At 48.1% G+C, this 18,355-nt stretch overlaps 1 protein-coding gene across 1 annotated transcript in view; it reads left to right on the top strand.

Moving 5' to 3' along the window:
- The window catches only part of ACSS3 (acyl-CoA synthetase short chain family member 3), a 295,452-nt gene that overhangs the window by 117,566 nt on the left and 159,531 nt on the right, over positions 1-18,355 (top strand). The window contains exon 4 of the mRNA XM_063927708.1: positions 8,904-9,092. Coding sequence (XP_063783778.1) covers positions 8,904-9,092 — 189 coding nt within the window. The remainder of the gene's footprint in view (positions 1-8,903; positions 9,093-18,355) is intronic.

Below are 18,355 nucleotides of genomic sequence, written 5' to 3'. Positions count from 1 at the left end.
CCGGTATGCTGGAAGCCAGGCTCCCGTCAGCCGGGATATCGTAGTACACCCCTTATAGGAACTCCTGTATTATTACAAGTAGCGCTGTTCTGCACCAAAAGTGGAGCAACGGGCAGAGCCGGCGCTACCCGCTCAGCAAGGGGATGCAGTGCAGGGAGGCGTCGTGCTGAAGGGAGGCGCCGTCCTGCTCTGCAACCCCGCTGATGCTGGCAGCGTGTAGCGCGGCTCTCTCTCTGCATCCTTCCCCAGAGAGCGGCCTCAGGCCGATGGGTATCATTTTGGGGGCGTGGCCTAATCGAGGGAGGCGTGGCCACGCCCCCTTGTGAAAAAAGTTGTTTTTTTATAACTGGCGTGTCGAGCAGGGTGTAGGGGTTCGGGGGTGGGGGAGGGGGGGGGTCCTGAGCCAATTTGAGGGGGGAGTGTGATCACTTCCCCCCACTACCCAAATAGGCATTGGCTCAGCAGTAGCAGCAGCCTCACAGCAGCACAGCACACTGCAGCATGTGCTGTGCTGCCAAGATGCGTGCTTATGCTGCTGTCCAGTAAGAAGGGAGGGGGTAGGGAGTGCGGTGGACCAGGGCCCCACCGGGCCCTCCATCAGTCCGTGGCCCGAGAAATTAATACCCGTTCCCTCCCTCTCGGCATAACTGCCGACATCCTACAGAGCCGCTGCTGCGGGGGTAACGGCGCCTCCGAGAGACATGAGGAGAAGGCAGAGGAGGAGCAGCGCCGGAGTCGGGACCTCCTGCAGGTACTCGGGCAGTGTTGTGGAGGGAATGAGAGATGTACCTGGCATAATATGGAAAATGGGCTCTACCTGGCCGCATAATGTGTATAAGGTGCTCTCCTGTGTGGGTACTACTGTGCAGTGTAATGTGAATAACGGACACTACTGTGCGGTGTAATGTGAATAACGGACACTACTGTGCGGTATTATGTGAATAACGGACGCTACTGTGCGGTGTAATGTGAATAACGGACACTACTGTGCAGTGTAATGTGACTGACGGACACTACTGTGCAGTGTAATGTGACTAATGGACACTACTGTGCAGTGTAATGTGACTAACCGACACTACTATGCTGTGTAATGTGACTAAAGGGCATACTATGCGGTGTAATGTGACGAGTGAACAACACTGAGCAGTGTAATGTGACTAGCGAACACTACTATGGGGTGTAATGTGACTAACGGACACTACTGTGCAGTGTAATGTGACTAATGGACACTACTATGAGGAGTAATGTGACTAGCGAACACTATTGTGCAGTGTAATGTGAATTGGTACTATTCTGTGGCCCCTATATTTTTGGCACTTCCCCCTGCTGGGGGAAGCTGCATGTGTAAAAGGGTGCTCTACCTGGCGCAAAGTGTAGAAGGGTGCTCTACCTGGAATAATGTGTGACTGGCTCTACCTGGTGCAATATGTAAAATGGGGCTGTATTTGGCGTAATGTATATAAGGGGCACTACCTGGCGTAATGTATATAAGTGGTAATACTGTGTGGCGTAATTTTGAATAATGTTGAATACTATGTGTCCTAATTATTTTAATTATTTTACGCCCCTATATTTTATGTCATTTTTTTATGACCCTATATTTATGGATCTTGAGGGGGGGGGGCACCAAAATGTCTAGTTACAGCTCTGAGGATGAGATCGGTCACATTTGTATTTGTAGAAAGGCGCAAAATTGATAGTTTGCAGGAGGGCGCCGAACACCCTAGCACCGGCCCTGGCAACGGGGTCCTTAATATTTAATTCTTTGCTTACTGTATATAGCTGGTTTATTTCCTGGTTACTGGTGTTCTAAGATATTGATTTTCGACCTTTTTCTTTCCACCTGTGTAAGCGCTAGCAGGCCATCGCGTTTTTTTTTAACCAAAAAATTGCAAATCAAATAATTTGTAATGAATATAATTACTTAGGGGGATATCCAATTAGCCCTGATAATTTACGGGGTGGAGAGGGAGGGATATGGTCATGGCGCTGCCCCGACTTCTCCGCCGGGCGTCACCAAGCTGGTGGCGGCTTCTGGGCCGCGGCGCCATGCCTGCAGTCCCAGCCTGCTACTGCTGCAGCGGGTGTGGGACACTGCAGGATATCCCGGTCATCGGGGATTTTGTTTTGTCTGCCTCAGGCAGGCGAAACCAAATCCCCAGAAACAGCCACGTTTTCGTGTGGGGCTTTTTCTACCGTTTTCGGGAGAACGGGCATTTTTTTTTTTTTTTTACAGGCAATCAATCAATAGTCTGTGAAAAATCGCGAAAAACATAAATTTTTCGCACCCAGTGTTTTACAGGGGCTAATAGGATATCCCCCTTAAAATGTTTAGGTGACGCTATCGCTAAAAGTAATAAATGTGCTGAAACAAGATTTAAAAAAAAAAAAACCATGAAGCAAGAATAGAATGACTTCCACATATATTATACTCACATACTGTACAGTATTACAATTTGAGAAGAATGTAAAAGCGATACTAAAACTATAGTTCAAAATTGCTTTCGAACTGCTTTTTAAAGCTATGTTCTCATTCAAAATTGAAGTTTTATACCTTGATGGAGGGTGCAGGCTTTAGACTGGTATCTGGAGAGCGTTGGGCTCCTCAGAGTCCAGGCCACAAAAACTATGAATGTAAGGGTAGTATTAGCCAGGAGGAGGCATAATGTTCTGCAACACAAGCCATGGTGTGTGGTTTTTTTTTTTTTATAAATATACTTTTCTTATGAGATGCTGTAACCATGTTTTTGATGCAGGGGCAGGGTAATAAATGGAGAAGCTCACTGTAGAAGATGGAGAAGCTCACTAATATACTGGGCACTATTATACTGGGAGGTGCTGAAGTGTCTGCAAGGAAGGCTTCAGCTATGTGCCTGAATTTGGAAGTTGACAAAGTGGCATTCTAATCTAGGGTGGCAGACATTAGCAGATGATCCTCTGGTCACAGTGCTATTTTGGATGTTTGGGGTACCCTCAGTTGTGGAGAACTGATCTCCTCTGTAGAGGTTCCCTGAGATGATGGTGGGATGTCAGGGTCCAGGGTCTCACCGTCGGCGCCAGGTCCTTTGGGCTGCCTGTCTGGTTGATGGCTGTTCTACAGTGGTGGGGCTGGTGGAATTGACTGATGCGGGCTCAGGGGGCAGGAACTCAGCAGGTAATGGAGCACATCCTTGTGTGTCTGCAGTTTAGGGAGCCACCATGTTGGGAGACCAAGGCATGCAATACAGCCAATAGCAACTCTCTTTCTGGTTCCTCAGCCAATCCCAGACTGTCTCCTCCTTTAAGAGGTTCTGGATCTGGGTCAAATGCTGCCAGTGCTTTTATGTTGTTCTTCCTAGCAAGTGCTCCAGCTCTGTGCTCCTGTGTTCTGAGTCCCTGGAAGCCTTCTGCCTTTTCCATCAGTGTGTTGCTCTGCTCTCCACCGTGCTCCAGTCCTTAGCCTGGTGCCGACGCCTCCTTTTGCGGCTGCCTGTACACCGGGCAGAATTCTTGGTTGTCCCGGTGCTGTTGGGGGGGTTCCTTTGGGCTCCTGTCCAGTTACTCAGCTCTCAGTCTTCACAGACAGGGTCTTTCAGCCACAGCTATCAATTATCCAGTCTTCACAGTCAGTGTCTTAAAGCCACAGTTATCAAGTATCCAGTCCCCACAGTTATTGGGCCTAGTTCAGACTTGATCGTACGATAAGATACTCAGATATGCGGGGGGACACCCAGCACAGGGCTAGTCCGCCCCGCATGTCTGGCTCTGCCCTGCCGCACAAGTACAAAAGCATCGCACAGCGGTGATGCTTTTGTACTTGATGAGTAGCTCACTACCAGCGCAGCTCCTGCGCGCTGGCAGGGAGCTACTCGTCACGGTTCTGGTCGCAGCGGCTCTGTGTGACGTCACACAGCTGCCACGGCCCGCCCCCACCACAGTCTGGGCGTGCCTGCGTTGCCCGGACTGCGCCCCTAAAATGGTGGCCAAACACTGCCGGCCCGCCCAGCGACCGCCTCTGCCTGTCAATCAGGCAGAGGCGATCGCAGGGCTGAGATGGCCATTGGCCGTCTGGCATGCACCGGCACACTGCGGCGCCGGCGCATGCGCAGTTCAGACCTGATTGGCTGCTGTGCGAAAACGCACAGCAGCGATCAGGTCTGAATTAGGCCCATTGTTCTCAAGCCACAGTTATCAAGTATACAGTCTTTACGGACAGTGCTTTTTGGCCACAGTTATCAAGTGTCCAGTCTTTTGTAGTCAGTGTCTTCCGGTCACAGCTACTGACTCGTGATTCATTTAGCCTTAGGAGTTAATGAGGAGGAACTATATCCAGCCTACACGTCTTCTCCCATCGGTGGTCTCTGCATCTCCAGCTCAAGCCCATTCGTCATATACCTCTCTTCAGCCTGACGTAACAGTAAGCACTGGCCAAATGGATCCGGCGGTTGAACAAGTGATGGCTGCCGATATTCTAACTCATTTGGGCAAGCAAGAGTCTACACAGGTGCAGTTGGTACAGCAAATCAAGTGCTCCCGACTCTCCAATGGAGAACGTCAGAGATGTCAACAGGATGATCTCTGCATGTACTGTGGCTCATCCAATCATTTTGTTAAGTCTTTTACTCTTTGGCCAGGAAACTCCCACTCCTAGCTTATGCAAGAGAGGTTAAGCTAGGAGTATCTTCCGAATCACCTTTCAGGCGGGAATCTGTTCTACCCACATCTCTTGAAGTCTTCCCTTACACCATTTATATCCCTGCGATACTAGACTTCAAAAGTCGAAACAGTCGAGTTGGATTGTATGGTCTCGCTAACGGAAGTCAAATTCCAGAGGGCATTATAACACATCATACTAAGCTTCTGAAGTTGAAAATGGGAGCGCTACATTTTGAGATTTCCTTTTTGATGATTCCCAAAGCCTCTGGCAATTTATTTATTGGATTTCCCTGGTTACAGAAACAAAGCCCACAGACAGACTGGTGTACTATTTATATGCTACTTATTGTTTCAAGAACTGTTTGTCATTAGTAAAGACTGTCAGGACTGGTAGTGTAACAGAAATAGCAGGTTTACCTTGAACATACCAACAGTACAAAGAGGTCTTCAGCAAGCAGGGCACATATACTCTTCCTTCCCTTCGGACTGCCCTATCGATTTATTGCCTTGTAAAACTCCCCACTAGGAGACGTATATACCCATTATCGCTATCTAAGACACAAGCCGTGTCTGGATACATCCGCAAGAATTTGTATAAAAGGTTTTTCAGTCCTCTTCCATCACCACCTAGGGCTGGGTTCTTCTTTGTCAAGAAAAAATATGGAGGCTTGCGTCCCTGTATTGGTTATCGAGGTCTTAATGATATCACTATTAAGAACCGATATCCACTTCCTTTAATCATGGAATTGTTTGATCGGCTGAAGGGGGCCGCATTATTCACTAAGTTAAACCTGTGAGAAGCATACAACCTGATCCGTATTCATTCTGGTGACAAGTGGAAGACGGCCTTTAATACTCACGACGGGCACTATGAATGTCTCGTTATGCCCTTTGGCCTCTGCAACACCCCAACTGTTTTTCAACATTTTGTCAATGAGCTTTTTAGGGACCTGCTTTTCAAGTGCCTAGTGGTATTTCTAGATGATATCCTAATCTTCTTGAAAGATCTAGAGTCCCATCGCATTCCAGTCAAAGAGGTGCTAACCAGATTAAGGGAAAATCGGCTGTCCTGTAAATGGGAGAAATGTACATTCAAGGTGCCTTCCATTCCTTTCCTCAGTTATATAATTTACGTTGTCTATTTGAAAATGGATCCTGAGAAGGTACAAGCCATCCGTGACTGGTCTTTGCCTACTACTCTCAAGGGACTCTTGGCACTTTCTGGGTTTTCCTAATTTCTACAGGAAATATGTTAAAAATTATTCTTCTGTCATTGCTGTAATCTATGCACTAACCAGGAAAGGTGCGGATCCATCTAATTGGTCATCAGAAACAATCAAGGCTTTCTCAGAATTAAACCAAGCCTTCATGTCCGCTCCTGTTCTTCATCAACCGGATTTAACATTACCATTTATTGTGGAAGTTGATGCGTCCACAGAGGGAGTTGGTGCTGTTTTGTCACAATATTTTGAAGTCTGCAAAATTCATTGTTGAGGGTACATCTCTTGTACATTTCTGCCAGCTATACGGGACTACTGCATTGGAGATCAGGATTTACTTGCTATAAAACTTGCTTTTGAGGAATGGAGATATATGCTCGAAGTTACACAGCATCCAATTTCAGTATTTACAGATCACAAGAATCTGTTATACCTCCGAACGGCTCAATGTCTCAACCCTTGTCAAGCCCGCTGGACATTGTTTTCACTCTGTTTAATTTCAAGCTCAGTTATTGTCCAGGTCCACTCAACAGTAAGGCTGATACCCTTTCCAGCTCTCTGTGTTGTGTTGAGTCTACCCCTAATTGTAAAAATCAGACCATAGTGGATCCAGCGTCATTTCTGGCAACCCAAATTTCTCACCCAAACCCAAATCAGGATTTGTAAACCTTTCTACGGATGTCTTCCTCCCAGGACGATTGGGTAGAGTATCTCCCATGGGCGGAGTTTGCCCACAACAACCATTATTATACATCCACTTGCTCTTTATCAATTATGGCCTCCATCCCACTTCCCGCTCTAGAAGTGTGTGCCGCTGATCTAGCTCTTCAGCAGTTTTCAAGAATTTGGAAACAAGTTACCATAGTATGGATCCTCCAAGCATTACGAGACTTTTACAGATAAAACGCGCAAGGCGATTCCAAGCCGTAAAACTGGAGATCAGGTATGGGTCTCAATCCGGAATTTAAGACTTCGGGTTCCTTCTAAAAAGTTCACACCCAGATATATTGATCCATTTTCCATTGAGAAGGTTATAAATACTGTGGTTCATAAGTTTGAACTACCATCTTACTTGAAGATTACAAATACCTTCCATATCTCTTTTAAACTGTTGGTACTTAATCAATCAAAGTCCTAACTCCAACAGGGAGGGGAGTTTGAGGTAGAGTGTATTCTTGTACACTCTACAGACGTCTTGAGCATCTCATTGATTGTGGAAGGGTTATGGCCCAGTAGAGAGTACTTGAATATATGCTGAAAATGTGCATGCTCCTAAGCTTGTTCAGGCCCATCAGGCCAAACATCCTTCCAGAGCCAGTCAGTTATCAAGTGTCCAGTCTTTTATAGTCAGTGTCTTCCAGTCACAGCTATCAACTAGTGGTTCATTTAGCCTTAGGAGTCCCTGAGGAGAAACTATATCTGGCCTCCATGTCTCCTCCCATTGGTCTCTGCCTCCCCAGCTCAAGCCTATTTGTTGGATACCTCTCTTCAGCCTGACATGACATGGGACCAGTGGCAACAGCTTAGAGAGCCACGGCAGCATTGGGCAGCCCGGGGTCAGCAGCGCTGTGAGGTGTAGAAGCCCCAAGCAGAGCAACAGACCCCGGCTACACCCTCACTTTTAGTGGCCAAGTATTAATAAGCCTACAAGGCGTTCCCCATGCTACTGAGATGCCAAGTGTGCGGTATGGAGTGGCTGCTAGGCCACACTCTCCCCTCCTCATGGAGTGGCTGCCAGGCCACGCTCCCCACTGCTTGTGGAGAGGCTGCCAGGCCATACAACCCCCCCCCCCCTCCTCGTTGCCTGACAGCATGATCGTTCAGTCTGTATGTTATCAAGTGTCCAGTCTTTTATAGTCCGTGTCTTCCAGTCACAGCTATCAACTAGTGATTCATTTAGCCTTAGGAGTCCCTGAGGAGAAACTATATCTGGCCTCCATGTCTCCTCCCATTGGTCTCTGCCTCCCCAGCTCAAGGCTATTTGTTGGATACCTCTCTTCAGCCTGACATGACATGGGACCAGTGGCAACAGCTTAGAGAGCCACGGCAGCATTGGGCAGCCCGGGGTCAGCAGCGCTGTGAGGTGTAGAAGCCCCAAGCAGAGCAACAGACCCCGGCTACACCCTCACTTTTAGTGGCCAAGTATTAATAAGCCTACAAGGCGTTCCCCATGCTACTGAGATGCCAAGTGTGTGGTATGGAGTGGCTGCTAGGCCACACTCTCCCCTCCTCATGGAGTGGCTGCCAGGCCACGCTCCCCACTGCTTGTGGAGAGGCTGCCAGGCCATACAACCCCCCCCCCCCCCCCCTCCTCGTTGACTGACCGCATGATCGTTCAGTCTGTATGGGAGCTGTATCAAACCTTCTAAAAAGGACCAGTGGAGGAGTTGCCCATAGCAATCAATCGGCTTCTTCCTGTGATTTTCTATAATGTACCTGATAAACTTATTAACTTTACGGTTGATAGGTTGCTATGGAAAACGTCTCCACTGATCCACTTCTCCAGTCTTTACACTGCTTGAAACATCTCCCCCAAAGTACCAACCAATCATCTCTTAACTGGTGTTTTTCAAACCCAGACTGTAATATGTCAGCTAGGAGCTGATTAGTGGCTACTTCGTCTCTCTCCAAGCTTTGATACATCTCCCCCTCTGTCATCTTTAGAAGCTTTGCAATATGTCATCTTGAAAGTCAGAGTCCTCTTGGTAGCCACCATTAGTGTAATGTAGCCATGGCTGAGAGCTGCAGTTCTAGGCCGTCATCCCAAAAAGAAGGACGTTAAGTATTTCCACCACTTCAATAAGAATTTGCACATTGTATTGGTTTGTAAATCCAGTTTGAGAATTTTCTTTTCCCCTAACCAAATGTTGAACCCATTCTTAATTCAATGTTCTACTCACCGCTACTTGTACTGTAGATGACTTTTGGCAATTTTTAATAAGTCAGTGACCTACACAGATGTGGCAAACATCAATGGCTGTTGTAGCTTTTATTGAAAGACCCATAAAAGGTGATTAACCCCTCCAATTTGCTGTTATTTATTTTCAGGTATCCAGGCTAGCTGGTGTCATGACAAAGTATGGAGTCAGAAAAGGAGATAGAGTTGTCATATATATGCCGATGATACCACAAGCAATGTATACGATGTTGGCATGTGCAAGAATTGGAGCTGTACATAGTCTTATATTTGGAGGCTTTGCACCCAAGGAGTTATCTGTGCGCATCGATCATGCAAAGGTAAATATGACCCAGTAAATCACTGTTCATGCTTTCAATCCCGGATTGAGCTTGTGATGTGCCAATATCCGTAATGTCAGAAATACCTCATATTTATCATGTCTCTGCTATAATCACATTCAGTATTTTGGATGTCTAATTGGTTATTACAAAAGCTACCCTGAGACAGATGCCCCAGCTGGAGTTAAAGGCTGTGTGATGTTGCACCTCTTTGTGTAGTTTGACATTAGGTCATTGTGATGCATATATGGCAGCATTGTATTTTATCCGTGTTTATTTTCTTTATTTTTTATTTTTTTGCAAGGTAGAATTTTTCTATGCACACCATATTGGCAAGATGTTAAACAGTGGCGCGTGTCTAGCATGTTGTCTTGGAGGGCTTTAACTTGTAGCTTTCATCTTCTGTTTAATGGAACCTAGCCCACAAACGTGTCTTACAGGGGTGTGGTACGAGTTGCTGGCGGCCGGGTCCCCGGCGGCCAGCATACCGGTGCCGGGATCCCGACCGCTGGCTTGTCGACAGCGGGGCGAGCACAAATGAGCCCCTTGCGGGCACGGTGGTGTGCTACACGCGCCATGCTATCTATTCTCCCTCCAAGACGGAGAAAAGGTGTTGGTATGCCGGTTGTCGGGATTCCACCGCCGGTATACTGTGCGCAGGGATCCCAACAACCAGTATACTGAATACCACCCATCTTACAGTAGTATCATACCCATCCCTGGAAGATGTATACAGTCTATTCTAGATATCACAAACAGAGGAAATTGATGCTGTAGATTGTTATGATTTACCATTTTAAAAGCAAAAAGGCTCTACAATGTCACAATCACGTCATAAATAGGTCACTAAGGGGTATATGCAATTAGCGGCGAATCGCGGCAATTTTTCGGCCGTTTTTTAATTCGACACAATTCGACCGTCGAATTCCGGCAAGTGGGTGCCGAAATTCAACATATTCAATAAAAAACGGATTCGACAGTCCCGCTGTCGAAAAACGGCCGATTTGACGGATTTTGATCCGATTTTTAAAAAACGGGGAAAAAAACGAAAAAAAATTGCGTGGGGTCCCCCCTCCAAAGCATAACCAGCCTCGGGCTCTTCGAGCCGGTCCTGGTTCTAAAAATCCGGGGGGAAAACTGACAGGGGATCCCCCGTATTTTTAAAACCAGCACCGGGCTCTGCGCCTGGTGCTGGTGCAAAAAATACGGGGGACAAAAAGAGTAGAGGTCCCCCGTATTTTTTACACCAGCATCGGGCTCCACTAGCTGGACAGATAATGCCACAGCCGGGGGTCACTTTTATACAGCGCCCTGCGGCCGTGGCATTAAATATCCAACTAGTCACCCCTGGCCGGAGTACCCTGGGGGAGTGGGGACCCCTTCAATCAAGGGGCCCCCCCCAGCCACCCAAGGGCCAGGGGTGAAGCCCGAGGCTGTCCCCCCCCCCCCCATCCAAGGGCTGCGGATGGGGGGCTGATAGCCTTGAGAAAAGTGTAAGAATATTTTGTTTTCAGTAGTACTACAAGTCCCAGCAAGCCTCCCCCGCAAGCTGGTACTTGGAGAACCACAAGTACCAGCATGCGGGAGAAAAACGGGCCCGCTGGTACCTGTAGTTCTACTGGAAAAAAAATACCCAAATAAAAACAGGACACGCACACCGTGATAGTAAAACTTTATTACACACATGTCGACACATACATACTTACCTATATTCACACGCCGACCTCTGTCCACTTGTCCAAGTAGAATCCACGTGTACCTGTGAATAAAATTATACTCACCTCAATCCAGTGTCCAGATTATAATCCACGTACTTGGCAAAAAAAAAAAACGAACACCCGGACCAAACGGACTGAAAGGGGTCCCATGTTTACACATGGGACCCCTTTCCACGAATGCCGGGACCCCACGTGACTGCTGTCGACATGTGTGTAATAAAGTTTTACTATCACGGTGTGCGTGTCCTGTTTTTATTTGGGTATTTTTTTCCCAGTAGAACTACAGGTACCAGCGGGCCCGTTTTTCTCCCGCATGCTGGTACTTGTGGTTCTCCCCTTGATTGAAGGGGTCCCCACTCCCCCAGGGTACCCCGGCCAGTGGTGACTAGTTGGATATTTAATGCCACGGCCGCAGGGCGCTGTATAAAAGTGACCCCCGGCTGTGGCATTATCTGTCCAGCTAGTGGAGCCCGATGCTGGTGTAAAAAATACGGGGGACCCCTACTCTTTTTGTCCCCCCGTATTTTTTGCACCAGCACCAGGCGCAGAGCTCGGTGCTGGTTTTAAAAATACGGGGGATCCCCTGTCAGTTTTCCCCCCGGATTTTTAGAACCAGGACCGGCTCGAAGCCGAGGCTGGTTATTCTTAGGAGGGGGGACCCCATGCCATTTTTTTTCGGGTTTTTACCATTCCATTTAAAAAAATATATATATATATATTTTTAAAAATATATAAATAATACTTGTGCCTCCAAAATAGACAAACCAAGTACCTAATCCCTTCTAATATAAATAGATATGCTATTACCAATAAAAAAAACACCAAAAAAAACATGTTTTAATTTTTTTTTATTAGATTCCGCCACCAAAGTGTGGCGGATTGAAAATGACGAATTTACTGTCTAAAAGCACTGTTGTCGAATTTCCAAACTTCAATTGAATATACTTTTGGCGAATTGCCGCATTTGTACCATTGCAGAAATGTCGAATTTGAGAAATGTCGAATTTCAAAAAGTCGAATTTTGAAAGTCCGTTTTTTTGACGGAAAGTACTGAATTGCATTGTCGAATTTATTTCTTTTTGGCGAAAAAGTCCCGTTTTTCGACAATTTCGGGAATTCGACCGCAATTGCATATACCCCTAAGGCAGGCATTCCCAACTACGGTCCTCAAGGCACACCAGTGCAGGTTTTAGTGATAACCAGGCTGCAGCAACAGATGGTTAAATCAAAATAAGTGAGGTACTAATTAAGTCACCTGTGCTGAAGCCTGGATATCACTAAAACCTGCTCTGTTAGTGTGCCTTGAGGACCGTGGTTGGGAATGCCTGCACTAAGGGATAGGTGTTCCGTCCCTTAACTAAGGCTAGGTACACTCGACGAGGATCTGGGATCGTGGCCAAGGAAACAACCTTCAGGACGAGATAACAGTTGTATACAGTTGTATACAACCATATATCATTCATGGTTGTATACAGCAGCATGACGTCTGGCATCGGGTTGTCCCATCTGCCGTGCAGCACAGCAGATGGGATGACTGATATGTCGGCGGGCGGGAATGCACACTAGTCGGGACGGACTACCCATTGTGCACGATATGTCTGTCCGTTCCACCAGGTTGTGTAACATATTGCCTAGTGTGTACCCAGCCTTAGAGTACATCGTATTTATGCTACATATGACCAATAAAGTGTGAGGAGCATATGTCTGTTTATTGAAAAGGACACATTATTTGTCCAGTTGAAGGCTAGATGCTGGATATTAGAACTAGAAGAGACATCCCTACAAAGCTGTGAGAGCATATTATGCTTCCGTTACATGTTGCTTTGGTGTGCATGTAGCCATAGAGAATGCACATAGCAAACATGGGGTACTGCTTTTCTGTCTAACTAACAAACATTGGCCCTCATTCCAAGTTGATTGCACCAAGCAACTTTTTGCTGCTGGTACGATCAACTAATCTCCGCCTATGGAGGAGTGTATTTTAGCATAGCAGGGCTGCCAACACTTGTGCATCCCTGCTATGCTAAAAAGGTTTCCTGCAAAACAAGACTAGGCCTAGACCTACTTACCCTGTGCGATGGATCCAGCGATGCAGGTCCCGGCTTTGACGTCAGACATTCGCCCTCCGTTCGGCCGGAAACGGTGAGTATCCACCCCGGAAATGCCTCCCACCTGTCCATCTTCTTGCGATCGCCGCCGCGATCACATTTGTCGTTGGCAGCGTCATTGCCCGGCGACGTTCGTCACCAGGCAACGATGCGCAATGCGTCTGCCACGCATGCGCATTTCCGACCCGTTCGCACCACAGCGAAGAACCGCTGCGTGCGAAAGGGTCGGAATGACCCCCATTGTGCTATGTCAAATTTCCAATGTAATTACAGGGAACATTGGCCCTCATTCCGAGTTGTTCGCTCGCAAGGCGATTTTAGCAGAGTTACACACGCTAAGCCGCCGCCTACTGGGAGTGAATCTTAGCTTCTTAAAATTGCGAACGATGTATTCGCAATATTGCGATTACAAACTACTTAGCAGTTTCTGAGTAGCTTCATCCTTACTCGGCATCTGCGATCAGTTCAGTGCTTGTCGTTCCTGGTTTGACGTCACAAACACACCCAGCGTTCGGCCAGACACTCCTCCGTTTCTCCAGCCACTCCCGCATTTTTTCCGGAAACGGTAGCGTTTTTATCCACACGCCCATAAAACGCCGTGTTTCCGCCCAGTAACACCCATTTCCTGTCAATCACACTACGATCGCCGGAGCGAAGAAAAAGCCGTGAGTAAAAATACTATCTTCATAGCAAAATTACTTGGCGCAGTCGCAGTGCGAACATTGCGCATGCGTACTAAGCAGAAAAACGCTGCGATGCGAAGAAAAATACCGAGCGAACGACTCGGAATGAGGGCCATAATGTGAACAAAATACATCAATGCTGTAATACTACTTTCATAAGTTGTTTAATACAAGTCAAGTAAATCCGGCATTGTTTAGGCTTGGTTAGTGAGGGGGTGAACAGATGGGATACAGAAAGGCAGTTTAGATATGATTTGTCAAGCATGAGGGAGTAAGGTATAGATGTGAGTAGTTACCCTTATACATTTGTATTGGCAAGATGTTGCTGGGGGAGGGGGTTATACTGTATATTTCTCTTACGTCCTAGAGGATGCTGGGGACTCCGTAAGGACCATGGGGAATAGACGGGCTCCACAGGAGACATGGGCACTAAAAAGAACTTTAGGTATGGGTGTGCACTGGCTCCTCCCTCTATGCCCCTCCTCCAGACCTCAGTTTAATACTGTGCCCAGAGGAGACTGGGTGCACTACAGGGAGCTCTCCCGAGCTTCCTGAAAAGAAAGTATTTTGTTAGGTTTTTTATTTTCAGGGAGACCTGCTGGCAACAGGCTCCCTGCATCGTGGGACTGAGGAGAGAGAAGCAGACCTACTTAAATGCTAGGCTCTGCTTCTTTGGCTACTGGACACCATTAGCTCCAGAGGGAGTCAGAACGCAGGTCTTCCCTAGCGATTCGTCCCGGAGCTGCGCCGCCGTCCTCCTCGCAGAGCCGGAAAATAGAAGCTGGGTGAGTATAGGAAGGCAGAAGACTTCACAGGCGGCAGAAGACTTCAGCGCTTCGGAGAGGTAACGCGCATCGGTAACGCTGCGCGCCATTGCTCCCACAACACACACACACAGCGCACACTGTGGGGTGCCGCGCCCTGGGCTGCAGTGTAGTCCTCAGCACTGGCTTTTAGGAATATAATTACTCAGTTTGATATTATTTCAGAGCCCCCGCCAGTTTAAAGAAAGAGCGGGACCGAAGCCCGCCACTGAGGGGGCGGGGCTTCTCCCTCAGCACTCACCAGCGCCATTTTCTCCTCAAGCACACGCTGAGAAGCTGGCTCCCCGGACTCTCCCCTGCTGATCAACGGTGATAGAGGGTTTTAAAGAAGGGGGGGCACATAATTGGGCGCAGTGAATAGCGCTGTATCTGGGTGATATTTTTCTTTTCCCCAAGATTATTGGCGCTGGGTGTGTGCTGGCATACTCTCTCTCTGTCTCTCCAAAGGGCCTTGTGGGGGAACTGTCTCCAGATAGAGCTTTCCCTGAGTGTGTGGTGTGTCAGTACGTGCGTGTCGGCATGTCTGAAGCGGAAGGCTCTCCTAGGGAGGAGGTGGAGCGCATGAGTGTGGTGTCGCCGTTGGCAACGCCGACACATGACTGGATGGATATGTGGAATATTTTAAATGCAAATGTGAATTTATTGCACAAACGTTTGGACAAAGCAGAGTCCAGGGACAACACAGAGGGTCATACCCTGCCTTTCCCTATGTCACAGGGACCTTCTGGGTCTCAAAAGCGGCCGCTTTCTCAGTTAGTTGACACAGATACCGACACAGAGTCTGACTCTAGTGTCGATTATGATGATGCGAGGTTGCAGCCAAAATTGGCAGAGTATTCATTATATGATTATTGCTATAAAGGATGTGCTGCATATTATAGTTGACCCCGCGGTGCCTAATCCTAAAATCCACATGTTTAAAGAAAAGAAGCCTGAGGTCACTTTTCCACCTTCTTTTGAATTAAATGAGTTATTTGAAAATGCTTGGGAAACTCCAGATAAGAAGCTGCAGATTCCCAAAAGGATTCTTAGGGCGTATCCTTTCCCTATCAAGGATGGATACGGTGGGAATCCTCCCCAAGGGTGGACATGGCGTTGACGCGCCTTTCCAAAAAGGTGGCGCTGCCGTCTCAGGATACAGCGGCCCTCAGGGATCCTGCTGGCCGCAAGCAGGAAACTACCTTGAAGTCAATTTACACACATACCGGTACATTACTCAGACCGGGTTGGGTTTATAGAGCTGTACTAGCGTGGACCGATACCTTATCTGCTGATATGGATACGATGGATAAGGAAACTATTTTATTGACCCTGGGACATATTAAGGATGCGGTCCTTTATATGAGAGAGGCTCAAAGGGATATCGGCATACTGGGGTCCAGAGCAAATGCTATGGCGATTTCTGCCAGGCGGGCACTGTGGACTCGACAGTGGTCGGGTGATGCCGACTCAAAACGGCATATGGAGGTTTTGCCGTACAAAGGTGAGGAGTTGTTTGGGGAAGGTCTCGCGGACCTAGTTTCCACAGCTACTGCTGGTCAATCAACTTTTTTACCTTATGTTTCCTCACAGCCTAAGAAAGCGCCACATTATCAGATGCAGTCCTTTCGGACGCATAAATCCAAGAGAGCTCGGGGATCTTCCTTTCTTGCCAGAGGTAAGGGCAAGGGGAAAAAGCTGCCAGCTACAGCCAGTTTCCAGGAACAGAAGTCCTCCCCGGCTTCTACTAAATCCACCGCATGACGCTGGGGCTCCGCTGGGGGAGTCCGCTCCAGTGTGGGCACGTCTTCGTCTTTTCAGCCAAGTCTGGGTTCACTCTCGGGTGGATCCCTGGGCAATAGACATTGTTTCCCAGGGGTACAAGCTGGAATTCGAAGATGTGCCTCCTCGCCGGTTTTTCAAATCGGCACTGCTGACTTCTTCCCCAGAGAGGGAGGTAGTTTTAGCAGCAATTCAAAAATTGTGTCTCCAACAAGTAGTGGTCAAAGTTCCCCTGCTGCAGCAGGGAATGGGCTATTACTCAACCCTGTTTGTGGTCCCGAAACCGGACGGTTCGGTCAGACCCATTCTAGATTTCAAATCCTTAAACCTATACTTAAAGAGGTTCAAGTTCAAGATGGAGTCGCTCAGGGCGGTCATTGCAAGTCTGGAAGGGGGAGATTATATGGTGTCTGTAGACATAAAGGATGCATACCTTCATGTCCCCATTTATCAACCTCATCAGGCGTTCCTGAGATTTGTGGTGGAGGATTGTCACTACCAATTTCAGACGTTGCCGTTTGGGCTGTCCACGGCCCGAGAATTTTTACCAAATTAATGGCGGAGATGATGGTGCAGGGGGTCACAATTATCCCATACTTGGACGATCTCCTGATAAAAGCGAGATCGAGAGAACAGTTGCTGGTCAAAGTATCACTCTCCCTGAGGGTGTTACAACAACACGGTTGGATTCTAAACCTGCCAAAGTCACAGTTAGTTCCAACAACCAGATTGCCTTTCTTAGGCATGATTCTGGACACGGAACAAAAGACGGTCTTTCGCCCGGAAAAGGCCCAGGAACTGCGGGACTTGGTCAGTGACCTGTTGAAGCCAGACAGGGTGTCGGTACATCACTGCACGCGAGTGCTGGGGAAAATGGTGGCGTCTTACGAGGCCATTCCATTCGGCAGGTTCCATGCCAGAACCTTTCAGTGGGAACTTTTGGATAAGTGGTCCGGGTCACATCTACAGATTCATCAGATGATCCGCCTGTCCCCCAGGGCCAGGGTATCTCTCCTGTGGTGGCTGCAGAGTGCTCACCTTCTAGAGGGTCGCAGATTCGGAATCCAGGACTGGGTTCTGGTGACCACGGACGCGAGTCTCCGAGGATGGGGAGCAGTCGCACAAGGAAGAAACTTCCAGGGTCTGTGGTCAAGCCTGGAGGCTTGTCTACACATCAACATTCTGGAACTAAGGGCCATATACAACGGCCTTCGTCAGGCGCAGACCTTACTTCAAGGTCTACCGGTTCTGATTCAGTCAGACAACATCACAGCAGTGGCTCATGTAAACCGCCAAGGCGGCACAAGGAGCAGAGTAGCAATGACAGAAGCCTCAAAGATTCTTCGATGGGCGGAGAGTCATGTAAGAGCTCTGACAGCAGTCTTCATTCCAGGAGTAGACAACTGGGAAGCAGACTTCCTCAGCAGACACGATCTGCATCCAGGAGAGTGGGGACTTCATCAGGAAGTCTTAGCAGAGATTGCAAGTCAGTGGGGTCTGCCTCAAATAGACATGATGGCTTCACACCTCAACAAGAAACTTCCGAGATATTGCGCCAGGTCAAGGGACCCTCAGGCGATTGCAGTGGACGCCCTGGTGACACCGTGGGTGTTTCAGTCGGTCTATGTGTTCCCTCCTCTTCCTCTCATCTCAAAGATACTGAGAATCATAAGACGAAGAGGGGTTCAGGCGATTCTTATCGTTCCAGATTGGCCTCAAAGGGCCTGGTATCCGGATCTACAGGAAATGCTCTCAGAAGATCCGTGGCCTCTTCCTCTCAGGGAAGACCTGTTACAACAAGGGCCCTGTCTGTTCCAGGACTTACCGCGACTGCGTTTGACGGCATGACGGTTGAACGCAGGATCCTAGTGGAGAAGGGCATTCCGGAGGAGGTCATCCCTACTCTGATAAAGGCTAGGAAGGAGGTGACATCGAAACATTATCACCGTATCTGGAGGAAGTATGTGTCTTGGTGCGAAGCCAGGACTGCTCCTCCGGAAGAGTTCCATCTGGGCCGTTTTCTCCACTTCCTGCAAACAGGAGTGAATTTGGGCCTAAAGTTAGGCTCCATTAAGGTTCAGATTTCGGCCTTATCCATTTTCTTTCAAAAGGAATTGGCTTCTCTTCCAGAAGTCCAGACTTTCGTGAAAGGGGTGCTGCATATCCAGC

The sequence above is a fragment of the Pseudophryne corroboree genome, chromosome 6 (genome assembly GCF_028390025.1).
Source record: "Pseudophryne corroboree isolate aPseCor3 chromosome 6, aPseCor3.hap2, whole genome shotgun sequence".
In the NCBI taxonomy this organism is placed as follows: domain Eukaryota; kingdom Metazoa; phylum Chordata; class Amphibia; order Anura; family Myobatrachidae; genus Pseudophryne; species Pseudophryne corroboree.
The sequence above is the reverse complement of the archived record's forward strand: the minus strand, read 5'-3'. Positions and strand labels throughout refer to the sequence as shown.